The sequence below is a fragment of the Tetrao urogallus genome (genome assembly GCF_951394365.1).
Source record: "Tetrao urogallus genome assembly, chromosome: 5".
In the NCBI taxonomy this organism is placed as follows: domain Eukaryota; kingdom Metazoa; phylum Chordata; class Aves; order Galliformes; family Phasianidae; genus Tetrao; species Tetrao urogallus.
The window spans coordinates 55367568-55388532 of record NC_136818.1 but is presented as its reverse complement, the minus strand read 5'-3'; the positions used below and the strand labels follow the sequence as shown (position 1 = coordinate 55388532).

At 45.3% G+C, this 20965-nt stretch overlaps 1 protein-coding gene across 1 annotated transcript in view; it reads right to left on the bottom strand.

The window, feature by feature from the left end:
• Positions 1–346: 346 nt before the first annotated feature.
• MXI1 (MAX interactor 1, dimerization protein) overlaps positions 347–20965 on the bottom strand; it is a gene marked incomplete at both ends in the record, with an annotated part of 41724 nt that continues 21105 nt past the window's right edge. The window contains 3 exons of the mRNA XM_079536591.1: positions 347–510; positions 2261–2432; positions 3656–3770. Coding sequence (XP_079392717.1) covers positions 347–510; positions 2261–2432; positions 3656–3770 — 451 coding nt within the window. The remainder of the gene's footprint in view (positions 511–2260; positions 2433–3655; positions 3771–20965) is intronic.

Sequence of the window (20965 nt, the reverse complement as noted above, 5' to 3'; positions counted from 1 at the left end):
ATGACAGAAAGAGAGGGATGAGTCTCTAGTATCCTCTTTCAAACAAATAAATTCAAAACAAAGTGTTTTGTCACTAAGGTCTATATCCAGGTCCCACAGAAACAAATGGTTATCGCTGACTTCGATGGGACTACAGTTTGGTCTAACTTTTTGCCAGCAGGAATTGGAATTGGTAACGTGACCAAATGAATATGTGAGTTTCTTCCTTTACCCAAAAGGTTTTATTTACAGGTCTCTCCAGGACTCGTTGTCAATGCGTCATTTCTGAAAGAGGATACCGGCATCTAAGACCCACTTTGATCACCCCAGTGAAATCATTCACCCTGCACTGTCATCTCACTTGGTTCTAGGAAGCAAACGAGAGCTTGACACTGGCGCTGGAGTAACCCTCGTCACTCCCAATACTCTGCAAGCTGCTGTGATCATCAATGTCACTGATGCTGGTTGTGCTGATATTGTCCACTTCTCCATGGGAGAACTCTGTGCTTTCAACGTCCACTTCAATCTCTTCTAAAAAAAGGAAATGAGAGAAACACACACACATTAGCACCACAAACACAAACACCTGCTCCTTTCAGGTCAGCAAACTGCCAGGACTCCCTCGGTAGAGATGAGGCAGCAGTCTGGCAGGAAGACTTTCAATGCTCTTTCCTTGAAGTGAGGTAGGCTATGGACATGATTTATAAAAAGATAAGCTACCAGCCTGCAGTTTTTCTTAGGGAGTTTGCAAAGGGAGCATGCAGGCCACATTACCAGCATAGGTGGGCCACCCATGCACTGAACTTGTTATTTTATCTCTGTTCTTTGGAACTGTATCACCCCAGTGTTGGGGAAAAAAAAAAAAAAAAAAAAAAAGAAAGAAAAGGATAAAACAGAGCATAAGAGAGAAAACAGAGCATGAAGTTAGCCTTGTACCATGCTACTTGCTTGGCATCACTTTCTGAAAGCTGGGATCACAAATAGAGGGCATTATCATGAGGATTTGGGTTATTTTCTGATGGGAGAACTAAAAGCTTAAATCTCTTTTTGTAAGAAGGAATTAGAAAGCAGTAATCTAGTCAACCAGGCACCTTGGTTTCCACAGCATTTTAAAATTTTCCTTTTTTTTTTTTCCCCCCAAACTGTAGATTCAAACACAAATTACATAGGGTGCTTGGCTGTCAGTAAGCATTGAAACACCTACTGTGCCTACCTAGGATCCACAGCTGACATGTTTCAAAATAGAAAATTATTCAAATTAATTTAGCTATTCAGATGACCTCTATCCAGTTTTAATTGAGATGAACGTATAGGAAGCTTGGAAAAGAAAGGGAGGTGGTGGCAGAATGATGCCTGGAATTTTAAGAGTCAATTTGCTTAGTTCTGTTTGTGCTTGGTTACACCACAGTAAGCCTGAAAACAGGAAAATACACTGAAGGGAATGAGAAGTTAGATGTCGTCTTGCTGCATGCTTTTTTGATGCCAAAACATAAAAAAAAAAAACCAAAAACCACATATATTCCATCTTTGACAACAAGTATTTGGCTACCATCTTGTGACCACAGCCGTTAATGTTTTTGTAAGGAATGCTTTCACTTTTCAAAGAGCTCATTAGAGAACAGGTCACATTAAATGCCATAGGAACCTGTATGAGTTGACAAAAGCAATGCTTCTTCCAAACTATTTAATTAATGCAAAAGACAAAAATTTTCATGTATGCTATAGAATCATAGAATCCCTACAATTGGAAGGGACCTTTAAAGGTCATCCAACTCCCCTGCTGTGAACAGGGACACCCACAGCTCTATCAGGTTGCTCTGAACCCCATTCAGCCTGATCTTGAATGGCTCCAGGGATGGGCTTGCATCACATCTCTGTGCAATCTGTTCCAGTGCCTCACCATCATTCACCATAAGAGACTTTTTCCTTATACACAATCTAAATTTCCCCTCTTTTACTTTGAAACCATTTCCCCTTATCCTATCATCACAGACTCTGCTGAAGAGTCTGTCCCTTTCTTTCTTGTAGCTCTCTTGTAGATACTGAAATGCTGCTATCAGGTCATCTCAGAGCCTTCTATTCTGCAGGCTGAACAGCCTTGACTCGCTCAGTCTGCCCTCGTAGGAGAGTATGTGTGTGTGCACACGTGTGTGAGCAAAATCAGTAGCCTAAATACCAAAGGTCACAGAGAAGGGCATAGTTGAGAGACAAGAAATGGATCTGCCTCGTGCTCCCTCCTCTCAGAGCTCTGGAGATTCACCAGCAATTCAGAGACACCCACCTCGCTCAGAGTCTGAACGATCAGAGGAAATGGTAGATCCAATGCTGTCCATTCGTATTCGCTCTATCTCCTGAGGACCCTGTAGTTGTTCCAGTCTTCTCTTTAGAAATCTTTGTTCTCGTTCCAGGTTCTCAAGCTGGTGTTGGCTTCTTCTCTCGACCTCTTCAAGTTTCTGACATGATTAAATACATCTCAGTAACAAGTTTCATCCTTTTATCTTTCCCTCCCACCCCTACTGCCCAGCCACCTGCTTTATTTAAGACATTTTGAGATCCTGAAAGGATTTAAGCTGAAAGAGCACTGAAAGAAGCTGCCTTCCAGGTTCCAGAAGCCTCTCTTGGCAGTTTCTACGCTACCTCTTCACAACTTTTCCAGTTTCCAAATCCAGATAAATCATGTACATTGGTATCAAAAGGCTCTGAAGACAACGCCTCTCTAAATGAAACTAAGTGTAGCAGCTTGTGGGTCATTCTGCACAGGTTCAGCCACCTGCATTACCAAGAATGTCCACAAAGGGGCCTCAATTCCCTTAACCAAACCAATCTACTATTCGTTATATCTCACTGTAACATAAAAACGTGCCCTGGGAGCTCTGCATTCCTTGCTGCATGGTTTAGTAGGATTTCTCAGAAACAGTTTTCTATTTAGTGAGTGATTTACATAACCTACTACAGATTTCTTTGATCACAGCTGGGAAATCTACCAGGGCACTGTTCTTTGTTTCCTACAACAAGCACATTGCATAAGGAGGAGTCATTTCAGGCTAACCCCGTCCCTCCAGCAGTGCTTTTTCTCCTTCACCACCCATCCTCCCTCCCACTATCCTGAGCTACGACAAAGGATTCCAGCTCTTTCCAGATACTGGCAACGTTGTATTTTCTTTTCATGTTTCACTCTGCCAGAAGTGAAACTAGAAAAGTGCTGGGCTAGCTGGCTGCTTCACGTATGAAACTTCAGTAAGCCAACCCTGTCTCACACTCTTGAGGTTTTGTGCTAATGCTTCAGCAATGGAAACTTACTAGCACAACAGGAAAAAAAAAAAAAAAAAAAAAAAAAAAAAAAAAGAAGCATTTCCCATTAAAGTGGAGTTACTCAGCGGTAAGCATGTTTTTCTTCTAGGAGCTTCTGCTGTCAGTGGCTGACCACAATACAAAACAAGACCTTTAGTCTAATCAAACATTTTCATAGCTAACGGAGTTCACCGTGGACTCTTCAAACAACGTGGCCTGCCGTAATGACTAACAATTAAATAGGGGGCAACACTTACCTAATACATCTATATATTAAACAAAGGTGCTAGTATCCTTTAACACAAAACCATTCTCAGCAGCAAGAGAGAGCAACCGAATTGCACTTCCAGTCAGATGGAAAGAAGCTGGGAAAAGCAGCTCCTACCTTGATATGTGCTTTGGCTTTGTTCAGCAGGCCAAGCGTTGTGTGCCTGGTGCAGTCTGGTCCTAGTGGTATCAGAACTTTTAAGCGTTCTAGACACAGGCGGAGGTGAGCTCGGCTGCAAGGGGAGAAGAGGATCAGAGTTAGCTTCCAGAAATGCAATGTCATTTCCTTCTCTGTTTCCATTCTGTGAGCCACTTTTCATATTTCCTTCCCTTCATGCATCACAAGATTCCCCACAGGTGCCAGGATGAACTGCCACTAAGCTATTTACACTGCAAACAGCATCTGCTCACCAATACTTGCACGATTGCTAACCCCTGACAGACACTGTTTATTCTCTTGCTGTCTGAACTGATAATCTGATTCAGTGGATGAACTTTGTGCAGACACAAGGCACAATCTGTACTAATATCTTAGGGGTTGCATTTCCCTCGGCTGCTTGCTGTTGTGCTGAGAACTTTGTGAGAGCACTTTCAAATGACTGCTACCACTGCACACTTGTGCACTGTCAGTTCAGGGTCAGTTCAGGGACATGTGCTACGAACCAATCCAAGCAACATTTCTAACATTTCTTTACACAAAATTTGAAAGAGCAAAGAACAAAACTAGTCAGCCTAACACACCCAAACAATCCCTGTTGGCAATTAAATGGCCCCAGCACTGCACTGGGCCCAAGTCTGAAAGGCTGCTGAGGTGCAAGGTCAGAGGGAACAAGAGAGCCTGAACCCCTCCTCTGGGCAGCCTGCTGACCTTGTATCGCATCTCCAAAGAGAGTCTCAAGCACAACAGCACTGCTGATGGTTTGAGCCATTTTCCGCAGAATGTGATATGTGGGGAAAATGGTTTGGGCAGCAGTGGCAAAGCACATCATCCTCAGGCTGCACAGGAAAGGCGACCCTACAGATCCTGCTCTGTATCGCATATGCAGGAACAGACAGTAGATTTATGGAAAACTATCAAGCGTGGGTTGCCTTTTTCTCCCCCTCCCTTTTTCTTTCTCAGACATTAATGATTTATGTTTAAACTTGTCATCTCAATCAATAACACAATGACATCAGCTTCACCATTCACATGCAAGAAACACCAGTGGAAAAGAGTCCTGAAAGCCTATCCCAACCCCTGCTCATACACAAAGAAACCGAATCCTAGCCTGATCCAACTCAATACAGGGGGAAAAAAAATAAAGAGCATGGACAGTTCATTTCCATTTGTTTTTCAAATTCACTATTTCTCCCAGTTTGAAAGGGGTGGGGGAGAAGAGTCTGTAATCAGGCAATTATGTCAGTGACAAGCAAGGATGATTAAGGGTGGAAGGGTCAGGGGTTTTGCTGATGAACTGTCAGCACAGAGGAGTGTTTGCTAGCAGTGCTGTAGCTGGGAGCTCCTCAGTATTTCTATTATAAATCTCTTTACAAAGGGTCCAGCATTCTGTCTCAAGAGGAGCCACAGGGCTGCGTATGACCAGCAAAGCCCTTGAAGAACATGAGTTTTTCATTAAACATTAACAACAAGGAGGGTGAGAGCGTCATAATAAAAATAAATAAATAAATAAATCAAACAACAGGAAAAAAAAAATCATATCAATCTCATCTCTCCCTTCTGCAGACTGCTCTAGGGCAAACTCTACTAACTCTATTAATACTAAGCACATATGGCTAACATGAGCTTTACCTTTTTGGTTTTTAGCTACCTAGAAGCTCATCTTCAACATGCAGGCTGATCAACAGGAGCTGCGTGCGCCCACTGCAGGTGCTTTGTCCAATGTGGTCAGCAATGGAAGAGCAGTGCTGCTTTGCTGGCACTTGTCGTCCCAAGTGACACCAGGCACTGCCTGCTGGCAGAGCAGGGACTGAGGAGCAGGGCCAGCTCCATTTCATAGGTACAATAGGAAATAAGTTTGGGAAATCAACGCCTGACCAGTTTCAGGTTTATCACGGTGCACTCCTAAATGCAGAGGGAAACGCACAGTGCATTTACAATCTGAGCCCAAACACTGGGTGGAAGGGGAAGGCCCTGCACCAGGAACCGTGGTTCTAGGAACAGAAATCAGCGCTGAGTAGGAATGAGCACAGACAGGATTGCCCAAAGTTAGGCGGATGGCACTGTGACCTGCTGTGTCAAAAGGGTTATTTTGTGCATTTGGCAAAATCAACCTTGTCAGGCATCTGAAAGCTGCGTGCAAAAATCCAACCATTTAAAGAGAACAAATGCTGAAACTCTAACTGGATTGGTCTTGCTTCTGCCCCAGGACCACAGCACATCAGAGAAAGCGGCGGCACCCTGCAAACAGGGGCTGGAAAGTGAGCTCCAGAGCCTTCACACTGAGCCATCACATGAGTGTGTTGCTTTCCAAGGCTCAAAAGCATCAGAGCAAACTTAGCAGAGCCTGTTTCAGGGTGAGAGCAATCACAAGCCTATTAATCTTCCTTATCAAGTCGTGTAGCTGTACCTGGGTAGCCGTAATCCCAGAGTCAGGCTATAACAGGAATGCCTTTCCCACATGCTTACCTACAACATGGCTTTGACACCACTGCAGGCTCTTGCCTGCAATGAAAATGCCAGCATTGTGCAGGCTCCAGACAGAGCCTGCCGGCTTTCCATGTAAACCTCTGGGTTATGCCAATATTTGATGCATCTGCCAATATCTGGAAAAACAAGCCTAAATGCCCATATTGTTATGTAACAGAGAAACAACACAGGCTGGGCACAGAGGGCTGCTGCCTCTCACTGCCCTGATCCCAGGAAGAGAAAGGAGGACAGGAGAACTTCAATTCTAGTTCTTCAACTAGAGGGAACTGACCCACAGCGAGCCATGGGGGGCTGCTGATGGGAGAGAGGGCATCAGCCTTTGAGACAACAGCTCTGTGGCTGTGTGCTGGGCACATGCTGCTCTCCCCTTTCCACCTTGTGCTGTGTGACAGCTTCTGACTGTATGTGAAGCACCTACTTCCAATAGCCCCCTCAGTTCTCCTCCAGCCTGAGCCCCTGGCCTCTCCCAGAGGAGCCTAGCCCTTGCTCCACATTGCCCCTGCTTGCACTTGGCTTTGCTCGGCTGCAGAGGGCTGTAATTTCACAGCCTGCTCTCCTCTGTGGCTCCCAATGACATCATCTTTTCTGATTATATAAGGTACTGGGAGGAAACCTTTATTTCTGCATGCTTTTTGCTCATAGCTTCAGCTGTCTCACTGCACAACCTGCATCCAAATCCCACTGCGGAAACCGGGCTCCCCACTGCCTGAATCAAAACTGCAGTGCAGGAAGTGGTTTGGGTGCAAATACATAAACAAACAAATAAATAATTAATCCCCATTTCCTTCCCCCTACTCTGCCAGAGACATTTCTGAGGGGTAGCATTAGGAGTCAGCTCCGCACCACAGCCTCCCCTGTGTCTGGGGATTGCCTCGCCCCTGCCCCACAGAGCTGGGGGCATAGCTCCAAGCCTTGTACTTGTTGGCCACAAAGGGCCTGGGAGCCCACCTGCTCTCAGTGCTCGAGGAGCCTTTTTAGGGACAGCACTGCTGAGCTCAGCCTCTCTGCTTGAGTTGTCTCTCTCCAGATTGCAGCAGTGACAGCACAGCCATCGGGTTCAAGCAGATACACAGCATCCCTTGAATCTGCTCAGTACCCCTTGGAGAGCCCAGCCCAGGCTAACTGCAGCCAAATCTACCAAGAGATCTCGGTTCCAGTCAGATTTGGGCAAGTCCCTGAATGTGAGCATCCCTGGAGAGACTGCAGCTGTTCTGCTGGTACAGGCTGGTTTTTTTTCTCCCCCCCCCTCCCCCCCCCCCATCTTCTACCATTGGCAGAAGCAATGGAAACAGAGAGAAGAAAGTTTTTCTGCCTAGAAGTCATTAAACCACGTGCATGCTCAGCTCTGAAGCAGCACTTTACAGGACTCAGCACTACCCTGCAGCCAGGAGCTGCTGAGAGACTGTGCTGAATCAAGGCTGGAGCATGTGCAGAACACACACAAATGTGCACAGGCACACTAACACAGACACTGCCCATCTTCAGAAGATCAAGCCTCCCTCCCAGCAGGAGATGACCAACAGCATTTCAAAATGCTGAATTCCAGTTCTTATATGTTGAAAAGAAGAGCATCTGAGGGAAAAGGAAAGCACTTCACAGATATTTCTGTACTATGCCTGCAGGTCTATAGGGCCGAAATTCAACAATCAATTTCAGCTTGTGCTCAACATTAAGGATACCAAAGCTCAAGGCCCACTGAAGCGGGATCAGACACCTGATATCCAAGAGAAATTTATATATGTATATAAAATAAACAATACAAAACCAAAAAACCCCAAGAAGCACTGAAAGCATCAGCACAAGGAAGATCCTAAGATGAAAAAGAATATGGTCATCCTTCCCCTGCGCTCTCTTTCTCTTCACCTTTTCAAAGTCGAGTCCAATTTAACCCTGAAATTAGAAACCACAAACTTTGTTTAGATTTCAGAGCTAATAGATGGCTTAAAAAATTCAGAAGGGATCGCTGGTTAAAGAAAACAATTCCTGGAGCGACGCAAGTGACCCCACATCAATAATTCATTGGACCAGAACGATTTCAAGATAAAAGTAATGAGAAACACATGCAGAAACTACTGGACAGGGAAAATGGGGGAAAATACAGTTTCCTCCCATAAACGATTCACAGGTCAGAAACTCGCTTATCTATAGCAGCCATCACAGGACAACGGGTTTTGCCATGTGCTCATCTCTAATCCTTCCCCCGTCCCCAGAAGGATCTGACCCCTGCCTTCACGTCTCCAGAGAAGGAAGAGGAGATGCTGCCAAGTGCCTGAATCAGAAACTGAAAGCCAGGCGGGCGCTGGGGCAGAGCCTGCGCTGCTGCAGAGCGTTATGTAAGCACCGTGAGCGCTGCGCTGCCCCAGCCTGCAGCAGCACGCACCGCTCACTGCGCAGCACCGCCGGGCGCACGCTGGGAAGGAAATCTGCTGCACAACGGCGCTGTAAAAGCCCATCTTCTCCACCTGCGCTGTGCAATCATTCATTCGGTCGGATTTTCCATCAGGTCTCTTTACGGAGTTATTTGTGTTTTGGTGCTCACTCCAAGCTGAACACAACACTCGCTCACCGCCTCTGTTCCCTGCCATTCCTACCCACGGCTCCTCAGCGTACATGAGCGTTTGTATTGCAAATGTTAATAAACTGCATTGTGAGAAAGTAATGGGGAAAAAAAAGCCTCCAGACTTTTTTTTTTTTTTGTAAGCCTATCATTCGGAAGAAACAAAGAAATGAAACTTGAGTAATGATAATAAAAAGCCTTGACAACATGCTGTACATAGGGATTCAAGGGAATGAAAACATTCTGCAGGCAAAATGTTCAGCCTGATCTTAACCAGATCAGATCTGTGTGCAAATGCTGAGAATTAACATGCATCTAACTGTGCTCTCAAACCAAGGGCAGACGAAAAAGAAACCACAAATTAAGAGACCTGTAATTAACAGTATTAATAACAACAGCAATAATAAAACCAACAAATACATTGAGGCAATGCAGCTCTGCCACGTAACACGCTGCCCGACAGGCAGGTAACTGGTGCTGAGTATCTTGAAGCTTTTCCCTTTGAACTAGAGGGCTAAAGACTACACATTTAAATTAATACCATAATAAAGTGACCATCTGTAATCCCACGACTCCAAAAACTAGGATGCTGAAAAGAGTGGCAAAAGAAAAGCACTGAATACTGGTACCCACAGTAATAAAAATGATGCTGAGAAAATATCCTTTCGGAAGGTGCCTCCTCTCAGCTGTTTGCTAGCTGACTGCTCATCCTTCCCTAACCTCTCTCGTCTTCGGAGGGGCCAATGAGAGAGGCTACAACTCAGTAGTAAAAGATCAAGCATAGCAGCCTGCACTTCGCAATGAGAAGGCGATGACAGCAGCAGAAGTGGCCATCTGCCCAGCAGAGGAACTGAGGTAAGCAATGCCTGGCATTTTCTCTCACCCCTTCATTTTCACCCAGCCCGAGCACCATGCTCTCAGCGCCTCTTCATCAGTTTCTCCTCTCCCCTCGCAGCTTCCCTACAGCTTTCTGCCTTCCTTTGGAAGGCAATAAAACTTGGGCAGTTGTTAAGAGACATCAAATAGCAACAGATGCTCTCGAGTCTATTACAATTTATCAAAGTTAATCTCCCCCTGAAATTATATATCAAGGGTTCATTATTATTGATCTTGGCCATTACCCACAAAGTATTTTTTAATCCCCGGTGAATCTAATTAACTGAACTTTGGCCTCACGTATCACAATACACAGCGCTGCCAGATAAATCCCTGTCGGGCTCAGCTGTGCTTGCAACTGTCCTAAACCCTGCAGCCACCACAGACTGTAAATGCTCCACGTCCCATTCACTTTCTGACCTATTTGCTGCCAGTACGGTCACATCCAGAGTCTCTTGCACGAGAGATCATTTGGCACCGACTTTCTGATTGTGCTCATTCTCAGTGCTGCAAATATCACAGTTTCACTACCTAGCAATAAGATATGGTCACAGTCCTGCATTTGTCTATTGAGGAACATGCAAAGCAAGCCTTAAACATCAACGTGCAGCCCACTCCAGTTAATTATAAATAGTCTGGTCTAATAAATCTCCGGCTTTCTTAAAAGGCAGTTAAAAATAGAGCCTTGCTCTTGAAATAGCCAACGGTGCCCTGTGCCCCCGTTCCCACTAATACTGGTCTAATCACCGCCGGGGACACGCACTGCACTCCCGCATGGTGACACCGCTCTGAGCAGAGCTCCATGCCACCAACGTGCCCACGGAGCAGCTGCGTCGGCCAGCAGCAGCCTCACTGCAGAGGCGGCAGTAACCTGCTTTGCTGCGACCTGCGGATTTTCAGCTTTACTGCTAGAATTAGGTCAGCGGCAAAGATAGCCGAGATTTTCCAAACTCGCCCGCTATTCTTGATTGCGTTTGGAGGGTTTCCTGGCCAAGCACCAGGCCTGTGGAAAGGATTGCCGAGGTATTTTGGGCTCTCGCAGGGTTTCTGCAGTCAGTGGTTGAGAATTGGAGATGCTCGCACCCAGAATCCCCAGCTGCCTCCTCCAACGCCGCACACCGAGCTCTCCTGGTGGGACCCACCTTGCTTCGCAGGCATGGTATGCCTGAAGGCACGCTGCTAGCACCACGGTGGGAAGAACCTGAGATATCAGCTGGAGAGCAGCCCATTCCTAACCTAGACCTCCCTTGGGGTCTGCAGCAGCAAAGGCACAGAGAGACCTCAAATCACAGAATTGCCAGGGTTGGAAGGGACTCCATGACTCCATCATGAATCTCCAACCCCCTTCCACATGCAGAGCCACCAACCTCCACATTTGATACTAGACCAGGCTGCCCAGGGCCCCATCCAATCTGGCCTTGAACACCTCTAGGGATGGGGCATCCACAACCTCTCTGGGCAGCCTGTTCTAGCACCTCATCATTTTCTCTGTAAAGAACTTCCCCCTTGCATCCAACCTAAATCTTCCCCCCCCTCAACTTAAAACCATTTCACAGCCTGGTTTTTCATAATACAGAAAAGACCCCAGACTTTGGTGCCCACTAAATATAGTCAGGCTTTAAGCTAATGACACCACTGCAGCTGGTGTTGCAAGAAGCAAGCACTTGTTAAATATAAAGTTGTCCATCAGTCAGAGAGCAAAGGATGCTGCCAACTTACTATTTGGGAAAACACCTTTCCTCTTTCCAAAATAATGAGCAGGAACATGCCAATATCAAGAATACATTCTGTGTGGTGCCAGTTGTTATTAAGATAGGACAGAGCTTTTCCAGCATATGCGTTTCTTTTCTCATATTGTATTCCAGTTTCCTCACCTCATGGAAGCAAAAATAATCTTAATTCCTAACAAAAAAGAAACATTCCAAGAATATAACTGTATGCAATATTTGTTTACACAAAATCTTTTACACCCGAAGGAAAGCATGTGCTCTTCATCTAACACCACTCTGCACTGTCAGAAATATTTAAGGAGTCATCAAACGGCCGCTGTACCTCTCAGGTACAGAGTGCATGCATCTGGAACAGAGGAAGCAGTGCATGTAATTTAACCTTGTAAAATTATTGTAAATTTAACCTCAGACTTCCCAGGGAAAAAGAATTAGCAGTCAAGGTCGTTGTAGGATATGTGGTTGGACAAAAGCACAGTAAGTAAGATGGAGAACATAAGAGACCCTAGCACTGTCCTTCCTATTGGATATATATTTTTGCACACAAACAACAGTATTTCAGAAGCCTAGGAGTGAGCTGGCATTAAGCACCAAGCAGCTGTAATTGAAGTTAACTCCACGTGCTGCTCAGCAGGAAAGCCTGAACAGAGAAAGGCGCTCCCAGCATTACTGCAGCAGGTGGGCTGTGTGCTGAGCTCGCACGCTCCAGGAAAAAAAGGGGCCTCTGAGAAGTGGCATCAGAGCACAGAACACACCTTGCTCCTGCTCACCCCGTGTCATGTGCTAACACAAACTCACCTGCTAACACTGTTCTTCCAACAAGGAGCAGGGCCTATCACCAGAAGATTATCACTATCTGAAAATTATATTTACTGCAGGAAAATTATAACAATGTAAACTTCAGAAGAAAAAGCAAAACCAAACTAAACCTGCACCCTGCCCTTTCCCTTTACTATCTCTGACACCTTCCTTGCATTTTCTTTCTCTTCTCTGGGTATGTCTGAAAGCAAAAGTATGCAGGACTGCTCAAATCTCAAACAAGGAAGAAGCACAAAGCTGGCCACTTGAAAACTATTTCCTTGGGCAAGCAGTAAAACAGAGTACATCTGTAAGAAACAAAAATTGCTCCAGTGTTTTTTCAGCTCAACTACAAAACCCCTAATGCTTCCAAAAGCTCAGTCGCTCTGTTACATGCAAGACATTCTTCCTAGTGCAATCCTAGCTGAAGAAGATCAACAAGACCCCTGCCTTGCTCAGCAATGCCACAAACAGATATAGCTATTATTCCCCCAATCCGAGAACAGCTGCAGATGAGTAAACTAACATTTGTGGGAGGATTACTGCCTGGCGCTTGCTCACCCTGTGTTCTCCCAGCAGGAAAAGTTAGGATCCCACCTGGGAACAAATCAAACACTGGAAGGTTTGTGGTTTGTTTTGGAAAGGAAAAGGGGAAAAAATTAAAAAAAAAAAAAAAAAAAAAAAGAGGAGGAAGAACACCCAGCCCTCTGGTGTTGGGGGAACTGGTTTCCATTTGCTCAACTACCAGGCCAACATTAAAAATACAGCCACACAAGCTTACAGAAATACCTGCAAAAGCACTGCATTATCATTGCAACCACATCAACATTCCTTGTTGTTTTGTAGAGCTAATGATCTTCACAGGGCCTCATGAATTGAAGCATTAATTAGAGCTTTGTGGTCAGATATTTCCTACATGTTGTCCCATCCTAAGATCACTCCTTTGTTTAAAAAAAAAAACAAAAAACAAACACAAACAAAACAACAACAACAAAACCCAACCCACTAGTTTTAAAAAATAGCAATGGGAAGAAAAAAAAAACAAAACCAGAAAAAAAAGAAAACCAGAAACAACTAACAGGATTTTCTACCAACCATTCACCTGGGAAGAGGCAGCAGTGGGCTGCCTCTCGAGAAGCAAAAGGCATCTCAAGAAGCACAGACCGTTCACTCTGCCCAGTGCTACGCCAACCAGGAGCCTGCAGAACCTGCACGCGTTCTCATGAAGGGTAAAGCTGCAGCAAAAAGGGGCCAACATTTCAGCCCTCCCCACATTCAAGGAAGGCTTTGTAGCAGGCAAGATGCTGAAGTGAGAGTTGGGAGAGCTGTGTGCAGCCAGCCTGCGTGACCCCAGGTAAATCCCTCAAGGAACTGAAGCATGCACCACACATCCACAAAATGGAGCTAAGCCTAATTCCTTCACGGGGCATTGCTAAGCTAAATCCACTCTTGTTTTTCAGGTGCTCACATAGCTTGGAAATGACACTGGCGTTTGGAGACAGCAGGACACTTTGGAAAGCTAATTCATTCAGCTCTCTCTGCTAGTCAGCAATATCCAGAGAACAAGATGGCCATGTTTTTCAGAATGAGTCCATAACCCCTCATTGCTTCTCCCCAGATATGCAGCAAAAAATCTCTTACAGCTGTCCCAAGGAATTCCTAAAAGGGAATTTCAACAGAATTCAGAGCAGCCAAGTCTGAACCGGGACTATGAGGTGAAGGCTGTACTGCAGACTTTGCAATCAAACAGTCACAGAGCTTTTTATTTCTTTATAACATCTAGTTTCTCATGTCCCGCTGTTAATCTGACATGCCCAGATTATGACTTAGGCCCCATAAAATAAATAGATCAGAGTGCTTCAGACATCGCATGATCATAAAAAGAAAACTAACAGTTCTTTCCTGTGTTTTAAATACAGATGTTGCACTACCTTATGCTTGGGATCCGCTGTGGGGACAGAAGGCACCACACTCCCAGGTGCTGGGATTTAAAAGTCATTGAACATCACCAGAATTGCACTGAAGAAACTCCAAGGGAACTCAAGCCTCCAGAGGGCCTTAGCATGCTTTCTACAAGTACAGCACAACACAGATTTCTCTTCTCCCCCCTTAGCAACCCCTTCACTGAAATACATCCCCATATGTGCTTCTCCCAATGAACACCAAGCCTGTAAGCTGCTTTTCCAAGCCAACAAAAGTTTAAAAGAGTTCATGCTGTCCAGAACAGTATCTGCATTTTTTCTTAGGGAGTCGTATTACACAGAATATGCTTTGGGGACATAGCGTTCCCAGGCACTTTCCTACTTCTTTTGGCATTAAAGTTGCTCATCTGGGTAGATGAAATGGCAAACGTGTACTGGGAAAAGGGAAGAGGAATGCTGGTGTTTTTTCCATATTCCCTTATCTCCTCAGAATTCCTCTTCTGGCATCTAGCATTTATTATTGCTGTGAAAACTGATGACTATATTCAGCATCCAGGACTCTTCCCACTGAACACAGAGGCACTCAATTTCAGGTGTTTTTTCATTCCTAGAACAATGCTGAAAACATTTTCTTAATTAAATATTAGGAAAAGCTTTCCAGTGGTACAAGCAGTTGATCGACGCAATTTGGCTTCCCTAGGCAGCCTTGCTGTCAGAAGCTTTTAGATAACGTTAGATAAGCACCTGTCAGGTAAGGGTTCAGATGGAGCTTATTCTCCTCTGGGGCACCAGATGAACTGTGCAAGCCTCAACCCCATCTCTGACAACGTCGTGAAATGCTCTGTAAATTGGAAGGGTGCAGCTTCCTCTTTTAGGCATAGTTCTGAGCCAGCTGCAGAGGCACTGCTCTGAATCTCTGGAAAGCGAAGGGGAATTTTGTCTCTCTGAGCTACAGCTCTGGAGAGAGAGCAAGACTTACTCTGCAATGGCAGCTCTCGCTTCTGTGTGCAGCTGAGAAGGGGCAGTGATGCCATGTGTACACAAATAGGCAGCCAGAGGGAAAGAGAGAACCAGGAGACATCTGCAAGGCAAAGTTTCCAGTACCAGCATGCATCAAATCCCTGCCCTACAGGTTGGTGAGGATAGGACAGGAGAAAGCAAACACCGAGAAGCTCTGCAGATGCTGTGACAGCATTATGACTTATAATTTTCCAGATCAGGTTTGGCTGAGGAAGAATCAGCTGAAGAGAAACGTGCACTACAGCAGGTAGCAGGAAACAGGAGGGAGGTGCCAGGAAGCAGAAGTCACAGCAAGCAGTGGGTCATCAGCACGTCCCAAGCTAGATGAGAAACAGAAGGAAGCAGGGGGACCTCAAAGATGCTGGCAGCATAGTCTCAGCTGCCACTGCTCTCACTCCTCCTTGCCTACTGCAGTTTTTATTGCACAGAGAAGAGCAAAGATCCCCCCAGTCAATGGCAGAAACTAGCTATGCTGCTAGCACCCCTGCTAGCTTCTCTGCATGCAGTTCAGCAGCTGCAAGCAGGCAAAAGAGCAGCCAGCTCTGAGGAGTGCCAGGATCCAGGCTATGAGAACACTGGAAACAAACACAGATCAAAGGGAAAAACCACGCTGTATACACAGCTGGGATTCTGCCTTCCCCTTTTAAAAAGAAATGGGCACATAGATTTTAACTGCAAGCTCTTTGTGTGTTCTTGCACGTAAACTGGGTGCATCTGTGCAAGCGCGAGCACTCACCCTGCATTTGGCCTCCTGACATTACTGAAATGTAGCTAATGAATGGCATTCTCTGAGCTGCATGGAAGATTCCCACACAGCTGGGCAAACTGTGACTGGGCAATGCACAGCTCAACCTGCCCTGAGGAGAAAGGCCAAGTAGGTGGGAATTAAAGACAGGGAAGATACAAAGCAATCTCTTTTTAACCTCTAATTCCTGCTACGCAGCTCCCATTCTCAGAACTCAGAAGAATCCCCCCTGAGTATCCAGAAGGAATAGTACCCTTCCTGTCGAAGAAATCAGCTTCGGCCTTGACAAGTTACAGTGAATTACCCAAGTGTTCGAGAAGTTGTGCCTTCAAGTAGCACTGGGAAGTCCCTCCTGAGAGAATAAGATGCAGGACATACCACCCTGAACCTCCAAGGTCATGGAGAGCCTGAGCAATCCTTCCTGCATAATCCAGCTTTGAGTAGAAAGAGAGAAGAAACGCAGCACTGCTGCAGATGAAGTGTTGGCAGCTGTCTGCACTCGGGTCCTGAGACACTCTGGCTAACCAGAATCTTCACAGCTGGGGTCAATCCCAAGGTCCTCAGGGTTCATCTCACCTCTGAGCCCTCCTGCTCTGTTCCCTTTTTCTCCTGGGCTGCTCAGAGAGAACTCTACCCACACAGAAGCACCAAAATAGATTCTGACATCACTCCTGTCCACATACTCCTCTAATAGGTATGTGTTTTTGCTAGCCTTTACTCTTATAAAAAGATGTTTGCCCTTCCTCTAAAAATACATCCACTTATTCACATGCAAGGGTGGCACCCATCAACACTCTCTCTTCGTTGGGGAATCACGCTCTGAACTGGACAGCAGGGCATTGAGTGCAGGAGTCCTTGGCACTGCTCTCTAAATGATCATGCACAGCTATAGCACTGCAGGGACAAGCAAAGGGAGCACTGGGTACTCAAGCAAAGGAGCAAGTATTTATTTGAAGGTCATTAAGAGCTGTGCTTCTAAATGATTCAGATGCTTTTAAATATTCCACCCTAGCTCAGCAACCAGTCGCCCCAGCGATAGCAGGCTGCACTTCACTTTGTAAGCATGACTAAGTTGTGTGCAGCTGTTTACTACCTGCCGTGATAAAACCACACCCCTATCAGACACAGCGTTATCAGCTCGGACCACACATGAACTCACTGATACTACTCACGGACTCTGTTGAAGTAACCCTGCATTTCAAGCTCAAGTCCTGTTTCCACTGGAGGTTTCAGTGCATGAGCTTTTTGTATCAATTTCTGCTGTGCCTCCACCTTTCCCTCAGCCCCTGAAGGGCAGAATTTCTTCTGTATGCAGCTACAAGATTGCTATGCAAGTGCTACATTCCCTCTCCTGCCTCAAATTCTGCAATGCCCATCTGTGAAATCCCCCATTCGTAACAATCCCTTCTTCACCTTGAAAATTCTGGTTCTCAAACTCCTGGGCAAAAAAAATAAGTGCAAAAGGCATCTGGCAGAAGCTTTTCATTTTTCTCTAAGTTATGCATGCTGCTTTCTGAACACATTCTCAAAGGTAAATAATTAACAGGCAAGAGGGACAGAAAATCTTATTACAAAGCTAATGGAAAGCGATGCTTAAGCAGCAGTGTATACATAAAGGGTACCCTCAAAAGACAGCCATTAATTTTTTTTGATGGTCTATTGGGCAGAAGACCTGACTCATGCCACCATGCTGAGATCCAGCAAATCCTCAGCATTCCTCCCAACTCAGAGGAATCCCAAAACTTTCTATGAGACAGTCTGCATCTGGCAGGTTAAATGCCACCTTTCTGAAGGGGGATACTTTCATTTTGCAAAGGCACAGCAAGGATTTACCAAAGAGCAAGCAGAAAGAGTGCTAGATATAATCTGTATTTCTACACAAATTCAAGCTCTCAAGACACACAGGGAGGCAGGTTATGATTCCCCTGGGTCTCCATGGTGTCTCCCCATCGCTATGTTTTGGCTTGGCCCTGTCTATATTATCCAGTGGTTTTATGGGAGGGGAGGGAATTCCTGACCCTCGGTTGCACGCTGCCCATTTAATTGTTTTATGGCTGTCTCATGTGCTCTTTGGGAGGAAACCTGCCTGGTCTGTTTGCCCACAGCTATGCAAACTGCTCAGCACTGTTCGCAGCCAGGCAACAACCACAGCAACAGCCAGGCAAAGCACTTTGCTTTCATTTCCCAGGCAAGGCTGGGAAAGTTTGTTGCACACCTGCTCCCAAATCAAGGGGCTAAATCATACAGCACAGAGCACTGCCACTCTCCTCCAACAGCAAAGGTACTTCACCTTGTGCCACTCTGCTCCCTCCAAACGGGAGGAGCCTCAAGGGCAGCCAGACAGCATCACTCAGCATGTCCCAGCCCTGGGCAAGGAGTAGAGGCACGTGTCTAGCTCTTTGCCTCCCCTTATTGAAATAGCATAAAAGGATACAGATTCTCAATGCTGTAACATCCACAAAAGGAGAATGTGAAAGTTTCCTACCTACATTTCCTATTCCACATGAAGTTTTCCTTTGCTTATCACTGGGCTGCATGGGATATGTTGCTAGACTACCTTAAACACATGCATCAGAAACAGATACAGATCATCACATACGCACAGCTGCGGGCAACAGCAGCTTCTATCTAGCTTCTATCCCAAGTGTACAAAGTACTGAAACTTACAGTCAACACGTAATCTGCCTCAAAAACTACTCCTGTTACCTTACCTTCTCGAGGACAGAAAGTCCCTGAGTGGTATTCACTAATAATGCTTTCAGGCCCACGAGCAGCAGTAGTCACTTGAACAAGACAAGTTGTTGTATCAGAATTACTGGCTCTCAACACTTCAACAAACAGCACTCCATGAAAAAAAAAGAATTAAAAAAAATAACAACAAACCTGCAAAGTCTCCAGAGGCACATTTGGGAGAGATATGGCAAGTACAGTACCCTGATGTGACTGAAAACTGAGTTAAGAAAGCTGAATGCTTAACTTACTACTGAAGACCAGACTCTTGGCCTGGTTCAAGCTCAGTGGTTACAGGGTGGATTTGCCTGGTCTTAATTTTTTAAGCACATCCATAAACAAACAGAGTCGGTTCAGCCTGAAGAAAAACCCCAACAACTGTGGCAACAGCCCCAAGTAAAATGTGAAGAACGCATATTTGGGAAGAGATTGAAGAACCAGAGCTGGCAATGACAGCCTCCAAATTAGATATCTTCTAAGTACATCTGACTGCTTTTATTACACATCCACAGAAGCGACCAGACCCCCTTCTGAAGCTCTGAAACAGGAAAAAGCCTGTAAAGTACTACTTGATTCCTCTTTTATTCACTGCTCTGGAGACTGCAGGTACAGGATGCTGAATGCCAGAACTCAGCCAGCAAAAGCAGGGAGGCCTTGCCATAAGAGTATCCTTCTTCTGAGAGCGGGGTCTCCATTCTGGCAAACAAAAGGACAAATGAATTCTCAGCATCGAATCATTCCAGCCAAGGCCAAGCAGACTGTGCTAACATTCCTTTCTATACTCTGGGGGGGAGCACACCAGAAAGTGTCCCTGTAACACATCCCAGTTGAGACGGGGTTTGTGATACTGTGTGAGAACTGGCATACGACAGCATTTTTACTGTGCAACATGGCTGAAACAGTTTGCTTTGAGATAGTTTATTCAAAATAGTAGTATTGTTCTTTTTCCTCTTCCTTCTCTATCTGCTATTGGATTCATAGGGGTAGCGGAAAGATCTGGGAGCAGAAAGGAAGCCATGCAGGCATCGATTCCTCAATGCATTGCTTTGATTTTTTTTTTTTTTTTTAAAAACAACAATAACAACAAAAAAGCCCAAATAAGCAAACAAATACTGAAACTTGAAATTCTAATATGAACGCTGCTGAAGAACTTCCAACAAAATGAAGATTGCTTTGTTTCCTTTGAATTTTGGCATGGAAACTAACTTTCCCTTTTCAGCAGCTTTACTCAGTTCAAGATGTTCTGCTGCTCAGCAAATGTGAAACAAAGCCTTTGCAGAGTTTTGACTCTAAGTGAATTGCAACATTGCTTTTGCACAAGGGGACACTTTGCATGAACAAGTGTGGGGGTCAAAGAGATCAGATCCCAGTCGCAGCATCTGACTGCTGAGTTCCTGAAGCAGTGCAGGAAAGTAACAGCACTGTAGCAAAAGGCAAAGTGACACTAAACAACCACGACTGAACCTGAATGTATGCAGGATCAACACCTCTCTGATAACCTTACTCCACAAACTAGACTTCCCTTTCTGAAGGTTAAACAAAAACAGGCATGGTAGTGTAAGTCAAACCAATCTCTTGATAGAGTGGAACATCTTTCAGCTCATTGAAAATTGTTGGTCCCAGCTGAAAATGAATACATCTGTCATCCAAACAGCAGTTGAAGACAGCTAGCTACCTCCAGCTCTTGTTCCGTGCTGGCCATGGAGACAGCAGGGCTTAGCCTCAGTTCCCACAAGGAGCAAATTGGATTGTGGCACGCTTCGACCTTTGGATGTGTCAAAAAAAGATGCATGCTCAGCTGCGTTGGCCATGTTTTGACTGCAGGGAACATCACAGGTTCCAAGCTTTATAAATGTGGAAAATAATATGTACCATCAACGTATGCTAACACGAAAACAAAGACCACTCCAAAGAACAAATGAAATTTACTGGATTAGTTTCTTGTTCCAGCTCTCCTGGATAAATAGCAGTGAATTCAACACCACTTTGATTAGTTACTTCAAGACAAACACTGATCAGATTGCCTTGGCAAGCACACATAGCACAACAAAAGCACAATCAGCCCTGTTTACTCAGAGCCAACGAGGATTCACTACACTTTCATTTCCCTTCCCTCCATCTTCCAGCCTAGACAGCACATCCACACTATTTAATACCCTAACTATTTAAATGCAGCAGTGCACTGTGTTCTGTAGTTAAACGCTTCCCCCCCCCCCCCAGCTGATACAGACACACTCAACAAGCCCCTGTTCTGCAGAAAGAGAATCAGATTGCACCATTGCTGGGAGCCTCAGAAAGCCCCATGTTTCAGTGCAAACTGACCCAGGTCATGATTTTCTCCCCAAAATTCAGTAGGTTTTTCCTTTATCTTATTTGCTACCTGAACTATGTAAAATAGGATAACTG